General features: G+C 35.4%; 4 protein-coding genes across 6 annotated transcripts; 1 reads left to right on the plus strand and 3 right to left on the minus strand.

The window, feature by feature from the left end:
- The first annotated feature begins 3,515 nt into the window (after positions 1–3,515).
- On the plus strand, positions 3,516–4,727 carry LOC107899852 (glycine-rich cell wall structural protein 1). Its single transcript, XM_041095607.1, has one exon. It carries the CDS (start codon positions 3,516–3,518, stop codon positions 4,725–4,727), a length of 1,212 nt encoding a protein of 403 aa, XP_040951541.1.
- Positions 4,728–5,007: 280 nt separating this feature from the next.
- On the minus strand, positions 5,008–7,665 carry LOC107900588 (uncharacterized). Of its 3 annotated transcripts, none has more exons than XM_016826242.2 (7): positions 7,308–7,665; positions 6,832–7,087; positions 6,613–6,732; positions 6,343–6,501; positions 5,880–6,052; positions 5,577–5,682; positions 5,008–5,192 (listed from the first exon to the last, which is right to left on the minus strand). In XM_016826242.2, exons 2-7 carry the CDS (start codon positions 7,063–7,065, stop codon positions 5,163–5,165), a joined length of 822 nt encoding a protein of 273 aa, XP_016681731.1. In that variant the 5' UTR covers positions 7,066–7,087; positions 7,308–7,665; the 3' UTR covers positions 5,008–5,162. The 3 variants fall into 3 exon arrangements, with proteins under 3 accessions (XP_016681731.1, XP_040951864.1, XP_016681733.1); XM_041095930.1 differs by having other exon boundaries at positions 5,599–5,682; positions 7,308–7,539; XM_016826244.2 differs by lacking the exon at positions 7,308–7,665 and having other exon boundaries at positions 6,627–6,732; positions 6,832–7,085.
- Positions 7,666–7,963: 298 nt separating this feature from the next.
- LOC107900587 (aminomethyltransferase, mitochondrial) lies at positions 7,964–10,964 on the minus strand. The gene is made up of 4 exons (XM_016826241.2): positions 10,376–10,964; positions 9,235–9,810; positions 8,855–8,973; positions 7,964–8,726 (listed from the first exon to the last, which is right to left on the minus strand). Exons 2-4 carry the CDS (start codon positions 9,790–9,792, stop codon positions 8,180–8,182), a joined length of 1,224 nt encoding a protein of 407 aa, XP_016681730.1. The 5' UTR covers positions 9,793–9,810; positions 10,376–10,964; the 3' UTR covers positions 7,964–8,179.
- A 243-nt stretch (positions 10,965–11,207) lies between these two features.
- On the minus strand, positions 11,208–16,242 carry LOC107900586 (dihydrolipoyllysine-residue succinyltransferase component of 2-oxoglutarate dehydrogenase complex 2, mitochondrial). Its single transcript, XM_016826240.2, has 15 exons — positions 15,839–16,242; positions 15,676–15,738; positions 15,489–15,551; positions 15,296–15,362; positions 15,168–15,195; positions 14,808–14,878; positions 14,631–14,705; positions 14,395–14,450; positions 13,992–14,036; positions 13,633–13,902; positions 13,381–13,475; positions 13,024–13,114; positions 12,823–12,933; positions 11,840–12,034; positions 11,208–11,604 (listed from the first exon to the last, which is right to left on the minus strand). Exons 2-15 carry the CDS (start codon positions 15,712–15,714, stop codon positions 11,413–11,415), a joined length of 1,398 nt encoding a protein of 465 aa, XP_016681729.1. The 5' UTR covers positions 15,715–15,738; positions 15,839–16,242; the 3' UTR covers positions 11,208–11,412.
- Between the last annotated feature and the right edge of the window lie 1,334 nt (positions 16,243–17,576).

Raw genomic sequence — 17,576 nt, forward strand, 5'->3', positions numbered from 1 at the left:
CAAATATAAATATTAAAAATTTTATAATAGCATTTACAAAGAAGAAAAAGTCTTCTAACGTCTATTTGGAAGAAGAAATAGTAAGGTTAAAAAAGTAAAATACTAGCCAAAAGCACTTTTGGGCTGAAAAAAGCTAAAAATTTCTACTTTTTCATATGTGAAAAAGCACTTAAAATAAGTTAAAAAATTTTCTACACTGACGTCTGTTCTTTATTGCTTGTTAGGAAAAAACACTTTTTAATGGAAAAGCTCATTTGAGAAACATTGGAGAACACAGCCTTAGTCTTCTTCTTTTTCTTCTTGATTTAAGTTTATATTAATTTGGGTTTAAAAATATTCCTTTAAGTTAGAGCTGATCATCTGTCGAGTAAACTTAAAATTTTAGGTCTGGGTTCGATCGGTCTGAAAAATAGACATAAAATTTTACTCAAATCTGAACTCGATCCAATCTGTCCTGCTGATTTTAAAATTTTTTATATTATTTTTTATATAAAAATAAATTTTAAAAATATAATACATCAAATACACTAAAAATATCAAAATAAATGTTTCCCAATAAATTGAAAATAAATTAAAAAAATTATACTTAAATAACACTAATATAGATGCAATTTAGCAAGCAAAATTAACAATAAAATAAGAATTATACAATATCCAAATAATAATAACAAAATAGTAGCAATATAATAACAAAACGACAGCAAAACAATGACAAAACAGTAGGAAAATAACAATAGCTTTTTAGAAAACAAACCTTATTTTTTTTGTCTAAACCCATCTTTCGAACTTATATTTTTGTTCAAATCCTCTAACTTTTTGAACAGACCAATGATTTCTCAATTTCACTTTTGATTTTATGTACCAATTTTTTTCCATGGGTGTAATGAATCTCTCTCTTCGTACAACTCTAGCAAAAGCTTCGTGTGGATGGCAATGACAGATTTAGTTAGTGTGAATATTTGGAAATTATAAAAATAAATTTAAAATTATATATCAACTTTGATTTAACGCGTAATTTGATATAATTATATATATGAAATTTTGATTATAGTTCAAATGCATACATGAAACTTTAATTTTAATTTAATAATATTCACTTCAAAAAATAAATACATTAATTTATTTTATATTAAATAAATATAATTATTTGTGTATGCTATATATAAACATAAAATGATATAGTATTAATAATTATGCTAATAATTTATGAGAATTGAATTAAATCAAAATTTAATGTATAAAACTATACAAAATTAAAGTTGATAAATAAAGTTTCACATCAAAACAACTTTCACATACAATTTTAAGATATTTTCCTAAAAAAAATGCATGGGTTTCAAATACATAGAGATTTTTGGCTTATGAGCAAATTCCAAACCCCATATTTAGGGGTTTCAAATTCCTACAAGTTTGGTCCTATCCCAAAGCAATATTGATAGTTCTAAATTTCAAACCTTTTTCTTGGATTTCTATTGATAGCTTTAAAGGAAAGTGTAGGTTGATATTCTTAAGATGATCTTGATTTTTCCATTCAAGGAAAGCCATTTCGTGAAAGGAAGAAAATCTGTTTGGTGATTGAGAAAACCTAAGAAATGACTAGAAAATAAAAAAGGATAAGATGAAGAAAGAAAAAAAAATAGAAAATAAAAAATTGAACTTTATCTTTTTTTAGTTTAATTATAAATTTATAATTAATTTTTTTCTTTTTAATATGACTTAATTTAAAATATACAATATGATTGATTAAGAAAAAAATTTAACAGAGCAAATGATTCAAGTATTTACAATAATAAAATATAAGTATCCTCCCATATATGTTGGGGTCTTGCTTCATATTTAAAAATGTTTGGATAAAAATATATAATTTTATAAAATAAAATTATAATAAGAAGTAAAATATTTTCAATCATTGTATCAAAATAAATGTTTCTATGTCTTAAAATTTTCATTTATCCTAAAGTTAGTGTTCAATCTATACTGTGATAGAAAAAGAGAATCTCAAGAATGCTTTTTACTGTGCAAATCCAAGTTGGGTGTTAGGCTTTTTATTTTAATAAATAGGATAAATGATAAATTTAAGGTTTAGAAACATTTATTTTGATCCAAGGGTTGAGAATATTTTAGTTTCATGGTTCCATTATAAAAACTTTTAGTATAGTTGTCACCTATAGACCAAAAAAAAAATTAGACATTTTTAAAATATAGGTCAAGCTCGACTTTTAATATTAAAAACTTGAGTTCGACTTTTATAATAATTTTTTTTATTTCATGTATTAAGTAATTTATATCACACAAAGTTAATTATGTTATACTATACTATAATATAATGAAATAATATTTAGTAGTCATGAGGTTAACAAGTGTCCTATAGGAATATAATAAAATATATAAGAAAAAGAGACGCATGTCAATTTTGTAAAACTGCATGTGTAATAGAAAAAGCACATTACTAGTGTACCAAATACTAAACCATATTAAAAAGATGTTGAGTTATTTGCATTTGAAAATTTAATAAAATAAAAGAAATATCCATATATATAATTACTAAAAATAATATGAATTGATTTAAATAATTAAGCTTAAGTTATCCATTTATTATAAATATAACTAAAATTTAATATTTATATTTTAATTAAGTGGAATTTAAACAACCATATATGGTAGCAATGATATGAAAGGTGAGGTATATATTTATAAAACAGTAGCCATAAGATGGAACATCTTTAGTTTTGGTTTCTGAAAGTGATGAGGACACTGGATTCCACTTCCAAATTTTATAATTGGATTAGTTGTTTATGGTGAGAATCCCATGTTTGCCTAAGACCCCGAACATAAAAACTAGGAGCAACGTGGGCTAAAACAAGTGAAAAATCTTTCAAAAGATTTAGGGTTCATGGTGAGACAGCTAGCATTTTGCGCCAGCTCATTAAACCTACTCCATTGCTAATCTTCAATTTCCTTAAATATCTTTAATTAATCCTACTTTGAACTTTTCAAACAGAAGTTGTTCTACTTATAGATCTTCTGAATACTAAAACCCTAATGGCTATAATAGATGCAATCAACTTCAAATTTAGGATAAAATATTTCATGCCCATACTCTGCCTGAATTTCCAAGAAGATACAAATACCAACTCCACTATATGTAGTTGGTTGATTCATAGCACTACTAAATTATTTTTAGTAAAATTGGAAGTTTATGTTTGCACAAGTTTCTTGTATACATAGTAATAATGTAATATTATTTGTCGGCTATGGTTGACTTCATACTACACAATTTGGACCCCTTTTCCTTCTTGACTTCAATGCCTATTTTATTATTTATTTATTTATTTTTATGTTTTTGCCCGCCAAATTTCACGTATTACTTTATCCCTTGGAAATGCAGTCTACAGCCTACTCTGTGTAGTATAAATATGTGACCATGGAGATCGAGGATGAAAACCAAGCAAAGTTTAATTGAGATTAGGCCTTACTTAGCCTTGTTACTTCTTGGAGACTCTATTCATCAAACAATGGCCGCCATTACCATTTCTGATAAAGCTTGGTACATGGCTATTCTTCTTTTATGCATTGTTGCTACTTTGAATCGTGGTGTTGTAGGAGGTGATGTTAATGATGAAGACGATAATTACTGCTCATATAGAAGTTGGCGAAGTTGTGGCAGCTTCTTTGGCAGAGGTGGTAAGTATTACGGTGGTGCTGGAGGGGGAGGTGGAGGTGGAGGAGGAGGCGGAGGAGGAGGTGCCTCTGGTAATGCTGTAGGACACGGAGAGGGGCATGGTGCAGGAGGAGGTAGTGGCAGTGGTGGAATGGGAGGAGGTGGTGGTGGAGGTGGTGAAGGTAGTGCTAGTGCTGGTGCTGGTGGTATTGGGTCAGGTCACGGAGAAGGCTTTGGAGCTGGAGGTAGTGTGCAAGGTATTGGTGGTGGAGGTGGAGAAGGTGGTGGAGGTGGCAGTAGTTCTGGTAGTTCTGGGGAAGGGTTTGGTCATGGTAGTGGTTTTGGAGCAGGCATAGGCGAAGGGGTGGGAGGTGGTAGTGGTGGTGGTGGAGGGGGAGGGGGAGGTGGGGGTGGTAAAGGTTCTAATGGAGGATATGGCCATGGTAATGGTTATGGTGAAGGTGGTGGTGGTGGTGGTGTCGGTGTTGGCAACGGAGGGGGCATTGGTGGTGGTGGGGGAGGAGGAGGTGGAGGTGGAGGTGGAGGTGGGGCTAAAGGAGGGTCTGGTCATGGTAGTGGATATGGTGCTGGTATGGGAGTTGGGACTAGTGGAGGTGGAGGTGGAGGTGAAGGTGGAGGAGGTGGCAATGGTTATGGTAGTTCTGGGGAAGGGTTTGGTTATGGTAGTGGTTTTGGAGCAGGTGCAGGCATAGAGGTGGGAGGTGGTGGTGGCGGTGGTGGTGGAGATGGAGGTGGGGGTGGTGGAAGCTCTAATGGAGGATATGGCAATGGTAATGGTTATGGTGCTGGTGGTGGCATTGGTATAACAGGCATTGGAGGGGGAGCTGGTGGTGGAGGAGGGGGGGGAGGAGGTGGTTCGAGTGGAGGTGGAGGCGGAGGTGGAAGTGGAGGAGGAGAAGGGATGGGCTTCGGAGGGGGTTCAAATGGTGATAAGAAAGGAATGAACATGGGATTTGGAATGGGGATGGGAATGGGCATTGGATTTGGTTTTGGCATGGGAACAGGCGGAGGTAAAGACTCAAATAATAATAATGGCCATCCCTAAACCAAACATACATCTAAATTCCCATCCCCGTATTGGTTGGGAGGTATCAACCTTGGGCCTTAAGTCACCACACCCTATTCTTTCTTTATTTTCTACTACGAATCAAGTACTGAGAGTGGAGATTCCTATGGCAATAAAAAATGTCGCTTTCTACTTTTTTTTGTCTATCAACTCTTTGGTGTTACATTCACCATTCCTTCTACTACTGTTCCTAGTTCCTGTATTAGGTATAAATTGTCAAAATCATCAAATCCACTTCTCAAGAAGATAACTACATAGGTTTGGAAAATTAAATTTATAATACGGGTAATGAACACAAGATTATACAAGCAGACACAGAGTGTCGTATGTTCTTACATTATTAATATACAAGGAACCACTGCTCCAACATATGATCCTGAGAAAATCGGATCACAACAACGTTGAATTACTTGGTTACACTCTTGGCCACTGTGGACTAACTACCTGCAACAGCCATTAAAAACAATCAGAATCTATCATATATGTTCAACTTAAAGATCTATAATTTTTAATGTAAGGATATTCCTGGTGCTTGCTATGAGTTATTTGTCCCTTTAAATATTGTCTTCACAGTTTTGTCCAAAAAGAATAGCATTGTCGAGGTATTGTTCGTTTCGAAGATTTGAAAACTGTCCTCACTGTTTTGTTCTACAGGGAAGGGTGATTCTTGCTTTAAAAATCCTTATTTCATCAATGTGGAATCATGTTTTCCCCTCAACAATAATCACCATTAAAACTTATTCAGCTACGTAGATCCTAATCGTTTGAAATCCCTCGGCAGCTCAAAGTCCTGGGTCATATCATCCATCTCAACAACAATTCACTCACCTCAAGTGTGCTAAAAACTAACCGCATTCGGCTAGCAACAACTGAAGGCTCTTCTGCACGTCCGGCCACTGCCATTTGCTCGAGCTGGAGAGTTTTCACAGGAAGCCTATAGCAAAAATAACAATCCATCTTTCAGTCGCTACTGTTTAAATATATCGAAACAGCAGATTCTAGGATAATCAAAGAAATAACAGCATTTCTTTCTTTTAAAACAATGCATAAAAGATCAAAGTCTAACATTTTAAAAAAATGGTGGTTAGGTTTTTTTTTTTTTCAATCAGCATTGCTAAAAGCATATCTCACCATGCCATTCCTCTTATGAAGTATGCATTCGCTATGAGAGCGCAAAAGCCTTTCCATTGATGCAAGACATCATCTGATACTGGTGGTGTAGATGACCATCGGACTATAGTTGGTTGTGGTGTACACAATATGGTAATGAATATAATGCTCAGCCATAAAATACACTCATTAACCTGCATAGTGAGAAAGAATGTTTTCCTTCAGCAAAAATATAGGGTCGGTTTAGTTTTTTCATGTACTTGGAGGGCTCTTAGAGGATTATATCACAAACCAATATAAAAAAATGTGTTGGATTAGGTGTCAGATGCAAATACTTATTCAGAAATGAAGAGTTGAAGCAACATAGGTTTATAGTGCTTCAGAGAAATGAATGTACCGCAGCTAAGTTATGGAATATCGCTTGTAAAACTAAAGGATCTCTAGAACAAAAGTAAGAGCTAAAATATGTAAGATCATCGCTGACCTCCTCTGCACAAATCTTGGATTTTACACTGGTGCTTCCGCCATAACTATGCATTACATCGATTTCGATACCGGATTCCTTCATGGCAATCAGTTCTTTCCGCAATCCTTCATCAGTGCAGCCCAATGCATATGCATTCACCCCAGCACTAATGAACTCCTGAGATACAACATCAGTCCAATAGTATTACATGAAGAAAGGCTAACATATATGGGTAAAATCGTTTGAACAAAGAGCAGATCAAGCAAGCAAACAAATCAATGAATATACTTTTAGGTTGTCACCTCCTCCACGATCGATGACATTCCTGTACCGCCTAAACAAGCTGATTGCTATATTTCGCGACGATTTATACTCATCTTCGGATGAAGCAGAACCATGTGATTGACACTACAGTTAAAAAAATCATAGTCCAAACATGAAAACACTCAATTTTATTTCTAAAAGACAAAGTAAAATGGAAGAGTTCAGGTTCAATAAAATCCTAACCAGCCATCTCTTTGGAGCAACTCGATGTGGTACAAGATAGGTTGTAAGCTTACTGGAATCTTTCCATGAAGGCAATGAACTATGAATATGAACTACATTATTAGAGTGAATCCCTGGTAAGCTATGGTGAATTGCAGGCTTTGAAACACAAGGTAGTTTAGAATGAAGAAGAGTATTGCCCAGAAATGTCAGGGTTTGGTTGATTGTTCCCGGAGGATTTCCCACCAACATCATGGAACCATCCTACGTTTATAGCCTTCAAAAGAGGAAATAAAACAAGAACAAATAAGATGATTGCAAATTAAGAGGAATTTTATAACTTGGAGAAAAAAAAAACCCATCTCATCATCGCTAAGCGATTATTTTCTTTCTTGATTAAAGCGCTTAGAAAAATTAAATTGAAACCAAAGAGAGGATACAGATGATCAAAGAAGTGTGTTTATTAAACTGAAAAGAAAAGAAAATCAATATATTACCTTGGAGGATTTTGTGTTGGAGAGAAGGGTTGAAATTAAGAATATTTGAAGAAAACGTAAAAAGGAAGAATCTTGGAAATGGGCTAAAGCTTAACCCCACTTGTTATTTGAATGGTTCCCAGAGATTCAGTTGTTTGAAGGAAATTTAAAACGAAATTTTAAAAGCATTTTACGTGAATTATTTGGAGTCCTCAAATACCAAGATTTTTATTGCCTAGAGATGCACGTCAAGACCCAGAACTTATTAATTTGTCGCAAGCAACCAAATATAGCGACGTTCCCCCTATCCGCCGTCGTTTTTTGGAATCATCATCATACTCATGCCTATCCCATGAATCTTTTCTTCAAACAAACATGTTTGTGCATAATCTGACTAGACCTCATTCTCAATGAGATTTAAGGGCTTCTTTGGACGAGTATTTATCACTATTGCGGTGTATAATATTTAATTTTACCGTCACTACTGTTTTTACACTAATTACAGATAAAATGCTTCGCCCATCAAAAAAAGACTTCCATCATTGATGAAAAGCTTGCTATCACTTGAATAAGACTGCATAAATTCCTTGATTTATTGCGGTTCTACCTGTTTAGACATTCCAAGTCACTTAGACAGAGTAAGAGATAAAACCTCGATAAAAGAAAATGCCAAGCCATTATGAAACTTTGCCAGGTTTCAATCTTTCCCTTTCTTAGTGATATATAAAATTCATTGTCATTATTCGAGAAATTGGAATTGAACAGAATACAAGCAATAAACAACAGCATGTTCATGTAATGTCATGTCAGTTAAAAGAGAAACAGGGCATTGGCATTTGATTGCAGATGAAACAACGCAGGAAAACTGAGGAGCTGAAAGCGCAAATTCCATCTTAGGATGGCTTGTAATATTTTGTGGGTACAAAAGGCATTTTTGTGACAACTCCATCATAGGCCTTTCCTCTTACCAAAATCTTAGCTTTGGTGCCTGCCTTGTGTAGTCCAGATTTCACATATCCCATTGCTATGTTCTTCTTCAGGCAGGGGCTAAATCCTCCGCTGGTGATTTCACCAATGTTGTTCCCTTTCTCGTCCTGAATCTCACTGTGAGATCTTGGAGGTGGGCCAGTGGAGGTGAAGCCGACTCTCCTGATCGACGGACCCTCTGCCAGTTGTTTCAGGATTACCTCAGCTCCTAAGAATCCACCTTCTGCTCTTCTCCTCTTCCCTATGGCCCATGTCAGTCCAGCTTCGACTGGTGAAATGTGTTGTTCCATGTCATTGCCATATAAACATAGGCCAGCTTCGAGTCGGAGACTGTCTCGAGCTCCAAGTCCTGTCAACCTTACCTTTCCTTCCGATTTCTCCAAGATTGCTTTGGCAAGATCCAGAGCATTTTCTGAAGGAACTGAGATTTCAAACCCATCCTCACCGGTGTACCTGAAAAATAGATAGATAAGAGACAACTTTATCAGTTATCCTCCATAGCATCCCAAGATATGATAACATTCAACCTGCCAACCAAACCAGTACTCTTGGAATATGAAGGAAACAAAATTGAAGATTACCCTGTCCGAGTGAGAAAACATGTTGCACCGTTGATATCCAATATTCGGAATTCCCCAAAATATAACTTACTCAAATCATCATTTGTCAGGTGTTGAAGAACAGGGGCAGCAAGAGGACCCTGTAATAGAAAAATATGTTTCAAAATTGTTCAAATGCTACAGGAAAGTCATTTCTGCACAAACCTGCAAATCTGTGCTAGTTGACCAAATTATTCAAGAATAAATGGAGAACATTTGTGTGGACTACAACTCAAGAAAGTATGAAAAGCATGCATGTTTGGCTCAACAATCACTGGCAAATTGCATGGAAGCAAAACAAATGAATCCGTAACTAGAATCAAATATGGAGACCTATAAATGGAAAGGGTGCAGTGATTAACCTGGAGAGCTAGAAGAGATCTCTCATCATGGATGTGCCATGAGACATCACCACCTTTGGCCTTGAATGCTTTCATATGCTCTTCAATGTGAGCCAGATCCTTATCCCTGCAACCTGCATTCACAACTAGGTATATGTGATCATCTTTCACTTTGGTAATCACAGAATCATCGATTGCCCCTCCTTTCTCATTTGTAAAAACAGTTAGAGTTCCAGTTCCGGGGGCAAGGCCAGCTACATCAGCAATGACGAGCTTTTCAAGGAATGAAACAGAGTCCTTTCCCTTAAGGCTCAGCCCACACATATGGGATACATCAAACATGCCACCATTCTCCCTGCAATTCACAGTTGAGTCCATGATCGAGTCCTTGTACTGAATGGGCATGCTCCATCCCGCGAATGGGACCATCTTCCCACCATGAGCAACATGGAAATCATAAAGAACAGTTTTCTTCAGATCTGCCACTGAAGCAAAGTACCGACGTGCTACAGCCTTCTTGTCAGCCTCTGAAAGACGACGAATAATCGATTGCCCAAGTTGCCAAAGACTTCCCCTCATCTTCTAAAGTTGAAATATCTGATGAAGAGTAAATTCTCAGAAACAAGACAATATTGTACTACTAAGAACAGCATTCACTTGCCACTACAAAGATTTTTAGGAGCATTCAAATTTAAAGGGGAGAAGTGATTTTTAACAGCATTGAGCCTATATGGGGTTAAACAACACATCCATTTATTGAAAATATTTATTGGCTTCTAAATCATAAGCATAATGCCATAATCTAACGAATCCATTCAATCTTAATGTTACAATCCAACACCATATTCCCAAGCAAAGCATCAAAGGCATTTCCTGACAGATGATAACCCAATACGATCTAAAATCAGCACTGAAGTATCCAATAGAGACATTTCACCAAATAATCCGACCATCCGACAATATACAATGAAAACCACGACATTATACCACAGTTTTTGAGATGCAAATGATCAAAACTGAAAAGGGTATTTAGCAAATCAAGAAAAGAAACCAATGCTATCAAGTTATCGAGATCCCAATCCCGTTTATCACAGAATCACAAAGACAACGTCAAGCTACCAATGCAGTCAGAGAAAAAGAATAAGAGAGTGAAAAGGCTTACACAGAACCCTTGTTTGCGTTCTTCAAAAAGAGAGCAAATCAGAGAGCACAAAAGAGCATTCCTCTGCCAACTCTGGGCCAAAAGATGATAGTAAAAAAGGATAGCCTTTTATATATGCGCCAAAGAAATTAGATAAAAAAATATTATTTTGGGTATTTAAAAAAAATTTGAGGAAAGTGGTTGGTAGCACAGGAGTGAGTGGAGGAGGGGGTTTCTCTGCCAAATCCAAAAAAAAAAACCAAATCTTCAGCGAGTGGTGCTTAGAGGGCTTTAGAGCTATTTCACCACTTCCCAAATCCTCGTCTCCTTTCTCTGCATGTCTTACTCAACTTCATCTAACGGCTGTCATGACAAGGAATCTAAGGCATGTTGCTGATTTTGTCCGGGGTTAAAATTGTCTGTCTCTGTTACAGTGCCAACAAGGTCTAATGTAACTGGTCTGTAATTGAACTGAGTTTAGAAACGAATACATTGGATTAGTGTCTCAGATAGGGGGGACCCATGTAGTTGAGAGATCACTATAGTATGGAGACACTAATCTACCACAAAAAAGGAATGAAATGGGGAGTTGGTGAGATCTGTGTTGGCGGGGTCAACTATTAGCTGTTAAAAAATGTTTTTAACCCAAGCCATTCTTGGTTGGTTGGTGGCTCAGATTTCTTTAAATCGAAAAATTCATGTGATTGTTTTACTAATCAACGGTTTCATTGAAATTGGTAAGCACTTTGTTTGTCCCTAAAGAAAATGTGTTCCTTTTTATAAAGAAGAGTTCACCTTCAACTATTTGGAAGAATGACTCCTTGCTTGTTTTCTCCATTTAACTAGAATGATATCAATAAAAAGCGAAGGAATGCTTTATTCTGGAGCAGATGATCGACCACCATAGGCCTTTTAACAGATACAATGGGAAAATGTTATGGCACACCAAGAAAATGCAAATATAAGAGCCCTGGAAATCTCAGTTGCTATTTATTCTACACCCAAGAAAATGTGTGCCATATCCAGGCTATAAATAGACTGTTGTTTATATGGTTTCCTTATACATCAAGCAGCAGTCTCCGTGGATCCTCCACGACATCTTTAATGCGACGCAAGAAGAATACTGCTTCCCTTCCATCAATCAGTCGATGGTCATATGTCAGTGCAATGTACATCATTGGCCTTGGAACAACTTCTCCACTGACAACCATTGGACGGCTAACTATGGAGTGCATTCCCAGAATAGCCGACTTACAAAGAAAAAACAAACTGTTAGTAAAAAGAGAACATGGAAGAAAGATATCGGATCTAGCATATTTACTTGTGAATGCAAAGCCATGAATGTCTGGTAAAAAATGCATTAAACATGGATAATCGGCTTATTTCCCAGAAAACAAAGCTTCACTTGTTATACATTACAAGTTCATCCGAATGAGACATGGGGGAGAGGAGGGGGAGGAGTAAATTGACTGTAAAGCATCTCACCTGAGGGGGATTAATAATTGGAGTACTTAAGAGGCTTCCATAAACTCCACCATTGGATATTGTGAATGAGCCCCCAGCCATCTCATCAATTGATAAAGACCCATCATTTGCCTTCTTAGCAAGGATGTTTATTCCTTTCTCGATTTCAGCAAAGTTCATTCTGTCAGCATTTCGGATTACTGGAACTACAAGGCCCTGGAAAAAAGTCAGTGAAAGCAACGCAATTTCAGATATAGATGGAGAACTGGAAACCAAAACACAGTTGAGGACTTTAGCACATTTATGATGAAAAAGGTGGTGCAGTGTGCAGGCAGAGAATATGGAAAGCAATGATAAATAGAAATAAGAGTATTCCTTAACATATCTTAATTTGCTAGACTAAGAAAACAAAAGAAAAACTAAATGACAAAATTTAGAGATCATAAGGAGCATCCACTCCCGAGATCTCAATGATGATACGACAATTGACAAAATCTCAATTATGCAACATCTTAAAGAATACCTCCACTCAGCAAAGTGGGAAGTTCAGATAAAGAGTGGCGAGCAAACAACCAATCGCATTTGCATTAGTACATACAGATGTAAATAACAGAAAATGGTGTACTTTGGAATCTAGCTACTATTTTTATCTGAAAACACAAGCACAAAATGGCATCAATTAGCAATGACACATCAAATTAGAATGGAAGTGAATGATCCCAAGGCATATATTACAACCTCAAGCAATCTAGCCCCAGTTTGACCTTTAAGGTGAATGCTAAGTAAACCATGAATCTACAAACTCAAAGTTCTTATTAGTTTGTATAGAATTCAACTTTCACAATAATCATTTCCTTAAAGAAGTATTTCTTTTACCACATTTAAGGCTTCAGATGCCCCAAAGAAGCTAGATATTATCTTCAGATGGAACTTTGAAGGAATAAATGGTGTCTGATAACTACATTGCCAAATCACTTTACATAGAGTGAGAGAAACTGACAGACCTTCGGAGTACCAACAGCAATACTGATATCAATGTAATCTCTATATATTATGTCATCCCCATCAATTACAGCATTGACAATTGGTTGATTCTGAAGAGCGCTAACAGCTGCCTGAAAGGAGATAAGACATTTTAAATGAAGATTGTATATTTATACACAGACACAAATGCACATGCATCTTTAGGTTTTGGTGAGTGTTACCTTTACAAATCCCGACATAAGTCCTAACTTTACTCCATGTTTCTTGAAAAAAGCATCCTTATAGTCAGAACGGAGCTGCATCAAACTGGTCCTGGAATTGTAGGTCAAAGGAGAGGGGAAAATATGCAAAACTAAGTCATTACCGGCTTAAAATTACATGAGAAACTTGTGAATGTATAATATCACAATAAGAGATGCGTATCCATTTTGAAACATGACCAAAAGATTAGTCTAAGCCAAACAGCATAGATTCTATGTCTTGGTGAATCATAAGGACTGAAAGAACAAAAAGTTAGCAACAGAGAAGAACAGCAATTCACATTCTACGACATTACTATAAGAAGGGGTGGCAGTTACATATCAACTTCATTGAATGTTGTCAACATTGCGAAAGTGTTTTGAGAGTCCTTCAAACGTGTTGCAACACGTTTTCTAAGTCTAGTCATAGGTACCTGAAATTACATAAATCACATGTTATATTAACAACAAAATTTCCTTTTGATGATATGTACCATAGACAGCAAAAAGAAACGGTTAGCAAACATTCTATGCTTATCTAAAGAAGTATATATGTAAAAAAAAAAAAAAAAAGAGCCCTATGATACTTACTCTTCTGTCCCTCTCTTTAGGAGGAAGTTGAGGTTCCTTGGCTGAAGGTTTGGGAGGAGGCAGAGAAGGTGCTGTAGGCTTTTCTTTGCTGGGTGGAGTTTCTGCTTTAGGCTTCTTCGTCTCTACTTTCTTTGCTTTTGCAGGACAGGGCTCAGAGGCTTCCTTGCTAGGCTTGTCTTCTGATGGAGCAACATGAGTTACACCGCCAGATTTTGAAATGACAGCTATCTTCGTACCTGGCTCCACAGTGTCACCTACTTTGGCTACCAGCTGAAAATAGATAACCATTAGTTTAAGATCATACCAAGTATTAAGTTTTCCGAAAACATGGACAAGCTTGTGATCTATCTGATATTTACCTGTTCAAGTACACCAGCTTCAGGACTACTCACATCAATCGTCACCTATTCATATCATATAAGGGGTAAAAGTCTTATTTATTCAGAATAGATAAGGAAAATAATGTTTGCAGTTAATGCAAACTGTGAAATGTCTTCTTTTTTTTTTGTTTGGGGGGGGTCATAACCAGGGTATTCACCACCGGCAGCAGTGACTAATCCCCTCACTATGGGTGCTCTCCGAAGAGGCAAACGGCTGGTCATGAAATGTGCTTCATTCCCATGAGCAGGGATTGAACCCCCGACCACATGGTTAAGGGATGAGGCGAGCAACCACCACAACACAGCTCATGGTTGCAGACTATGTAACGTCAAAACTAAGGGTATAGATGATTAGAAAAAATGTCACCTAGCTAAAAAGTACCTTATCAGTTTCTATTTGTGCAATTGGCTCATCTACTTCTACACGATCACCAGGATCTGCTCCCAAATCACAAAATATAAGATGAATTAGTGCTTTAACATGCATCATCCAAGATGCCTAAGTTTCATTTAAAAAACAATTTGTGCATAATTTGCATCCTTTGAAACAAAATATAGTGTCATGATGAAAAGAAAAATGAAAAAGGAAGTTCAATAGTAGCCACTTGCACAACATACGCTTCAAAAAACTTGCTAGAGTTCCATCAGTGATGGATTCCCCCATGAAAGGAACAACAGCATCAACAAGTTCACCTTCATAGCCAAGAAAGGGCATTTGAGTTTAGGATCAGAACATAAACTGATTTTTGAAAAGAAGAAAAAGAAAATCATGAAGGAATTACGAGAATACGTTACCACTATCAGCAGAAAATGACCTAGTGCGGACAAATATTGGAGGATATCTTTGAACAAATGAAATAACGTCCCTGTAAATTACAGAAAATTTTGGAGGAAAAATATGATAAGACTTGAAACAAAAGGACAAAATTTGATATGGTAGGAGATAATCAGTGTTTATTTTATTAATTTATTACAAGTTACTTCATGCATGCGTGTGTTTACTTCTAATATTTCATAGGGAAACTTCTTTCCAGTCAGTTTAAAATCTATGGAGAGGAAGCAAACTTCAACTTAAACTATCATAAACAAAAATGGAAATTGTTTCAACATACAAAACCCAGTGATAAATAGAGAAAGAAGATATGACAAACAAACCTTAGAGGCCTTGGGCCAAATGGAAACCCTGTAAACACATGAACCCATATAAATGAAAGGAGCATGGATACATATTTGGTTTTTCCTTTTACAAGGAAGAGGATGGATGTTGTTTAATTTCCAATTACCTAGAGAACCCACAATCCCTGCAACTTGTGATGTCCCTTTTCTAGAAACTAAAGTCTTTGCATAGGCCTATAAAAGCATAAACAAATACTAAATAAAGAAGAAGCCATAAATAGAAATGATTTGATAGCAGATTCAAGCATGGTAATGTGAAACAAATCATACAAATCAACAATGTTTGAATTGAAGCTTGACCTCATTTGAGGAAGAACTGTAACAACGTGAAGGTCGAGTAATTCGAAATGATTGGCCCAAAACCTGAAACCACCATTAAACACAAAATTTTAATAAAAATATAAGTACCGAATAGATATAAAAATAGAAAATCTCAGAGAATATTAGTAGTTGAATAAAGAGAGAAAGAAAGTAAATAAAAACTAACTGAAGAAGAAGAAACTCTTCGCCTTGAAACAGCCCACATAGCTTCCTTCTTTTATTATAACCCCTAAACAACAAAAAACAAAATTACAAGTAGCAATCAAATGGTGGATTTATTGTGTACAAAAAAGAACAATAAAAAGGGAAAGTGACCCAAAGTATGAAACCTGTGTTTAAGAATGTAGGAGAAAGGAAAAGGGTTTGGGTCAAAGCTTCTCGAAAAGTAAAGACTGAAGAGAGGGACGATACCCAGACCGAAAGAGAGCGGTACCGGTTTAAGAAGTATCATTTTAAGGCCACTTTATTCCATTGTTAATCCAACTGATATTTCCATTTTTAACTTGAATTTTTGTTAACTTTCCCCCATAGATCAATGATTAATAAGTTGTTTTCTTTTTTTGATAAAGCACTCCAAATGGCTCTTTCCTTCTCTTTTTTCTGTTCAATAAAAAATGGCCATTACTGGAGGTTGGAAATTCATTTCTTTAATGGAAAGACAATAATGATGAATCATTGGTCCTGAAACGAGTTAGATATTCAGATATAATACTACAAGTAGAACATGAACATGGGAGTGGGAGACCATGTTACATTTTTCCCCACATATATCTAAGTAAGAATTGTACATATTCAATCAAATCGGTAAAAGTTATTATTCTTTACTGAAAAAATAATAATTAACTCAGAGCAAGTAAAACAATTTGGTGTTTATATATAAGATATAACAACAATTTTAACACTCAAGTTTTAAGCATTTATTTAAATGGATTTTTACTCTTTTATTTAAAAATTTTTAAAATTAACAAGGCTAGTCTTTTATTGTATCAATATTGTTATTTTTAAAAACAAAATTTTAGAACTTTTTTTATGATTTTTACTTTTTAATATTTAATTTTTAAAAAGGCCTAATTGATTTGTTAAAAATTTATTACTAAGTTCTTTTTTATCCTTTAACCTTATTAGTTTCAAATTTTACTAATTTACTTCTAATAAAATAGTAGGGGTCAAATTGAATAAATGTATAAAGGTTGAGAGCTAAATTTATTATTATACATTATATATAAACACCAAATTTTAACGAAAAGGTTATTTTACTCACCCATCTAACATATTGGACTAATTTCATTATTTTTTAGTAGATGGGCTAAAATGCAATCCATGATATAGTACAAAATGTTTTGTGGTACTTTTACCCATATAAATCACACACACATATAAATATGTATTATATATTAGGGTAAACTACTTAGTTGTTCACCTAACTTTTTTCATTTTGGTCACTCAAATAAATCCTTTAAATTTCGTCACTACCGTTAGAGAAATTTTACATTTTAGTCACTCGACCATCAACTCCATCACAACATTTGAGTTAGCACACCACATCATCATTTTTCTACTATCGTCTATCACTATCACTATTCATCTTCTTTTTCCTTAACTGTCACACCTCGAAACATTAAATTAAGGTTGGAATAGTAATTTTGGGGATTTATTTGAAAAGTTTATAAATTGAGAGGGTTCTTGTAGAAATAAGAAGAAATGACAGACTGGTTGTGAAAAGGTTGTATTTCAACCTTGGTTTCGTTGAGTTTAAACTAGGAATATTTTTAGTGGAAGACATGATGATTATGAACATGTACACTTGGCTGTTGAGTTTGGGATCGGTGAAGGAAATGCGTGAGTAGTATATAAGGGAAAGATGTTATTTTCCGAGGGGTTCCTTCATTTTTCCGTTCTTCTTCATATTTTTCATTGGTCTGGTTTAATTAAGATGAGTTTATCTTCTTATAAACACATCTAATCACCTACTAAATGCATCTATCAATACCATAAAATATCTGAATGGTCCACGTGGTGGATGAATGGGCCCACATATCTTACTTTGAATACGTTCCAGAAATGCAG

This window comes from Gossypium hirsutum, chromosome D06 (genome assembly GCF_007990345.1).
Source record: "Gossypium hirsutum isolate 1008001.06 chromosome D06, Gossypium_hirsutum_v2.1, whole genome shotgun sequence".
NCBI classification, from domain to species: domain Eukaryota; kingdom Viridiplantae; phylum Streptophyta; class Magnoliopsida; order Malvales; family Malvaceae; genus Gossypium; species Gossypium hirsutum.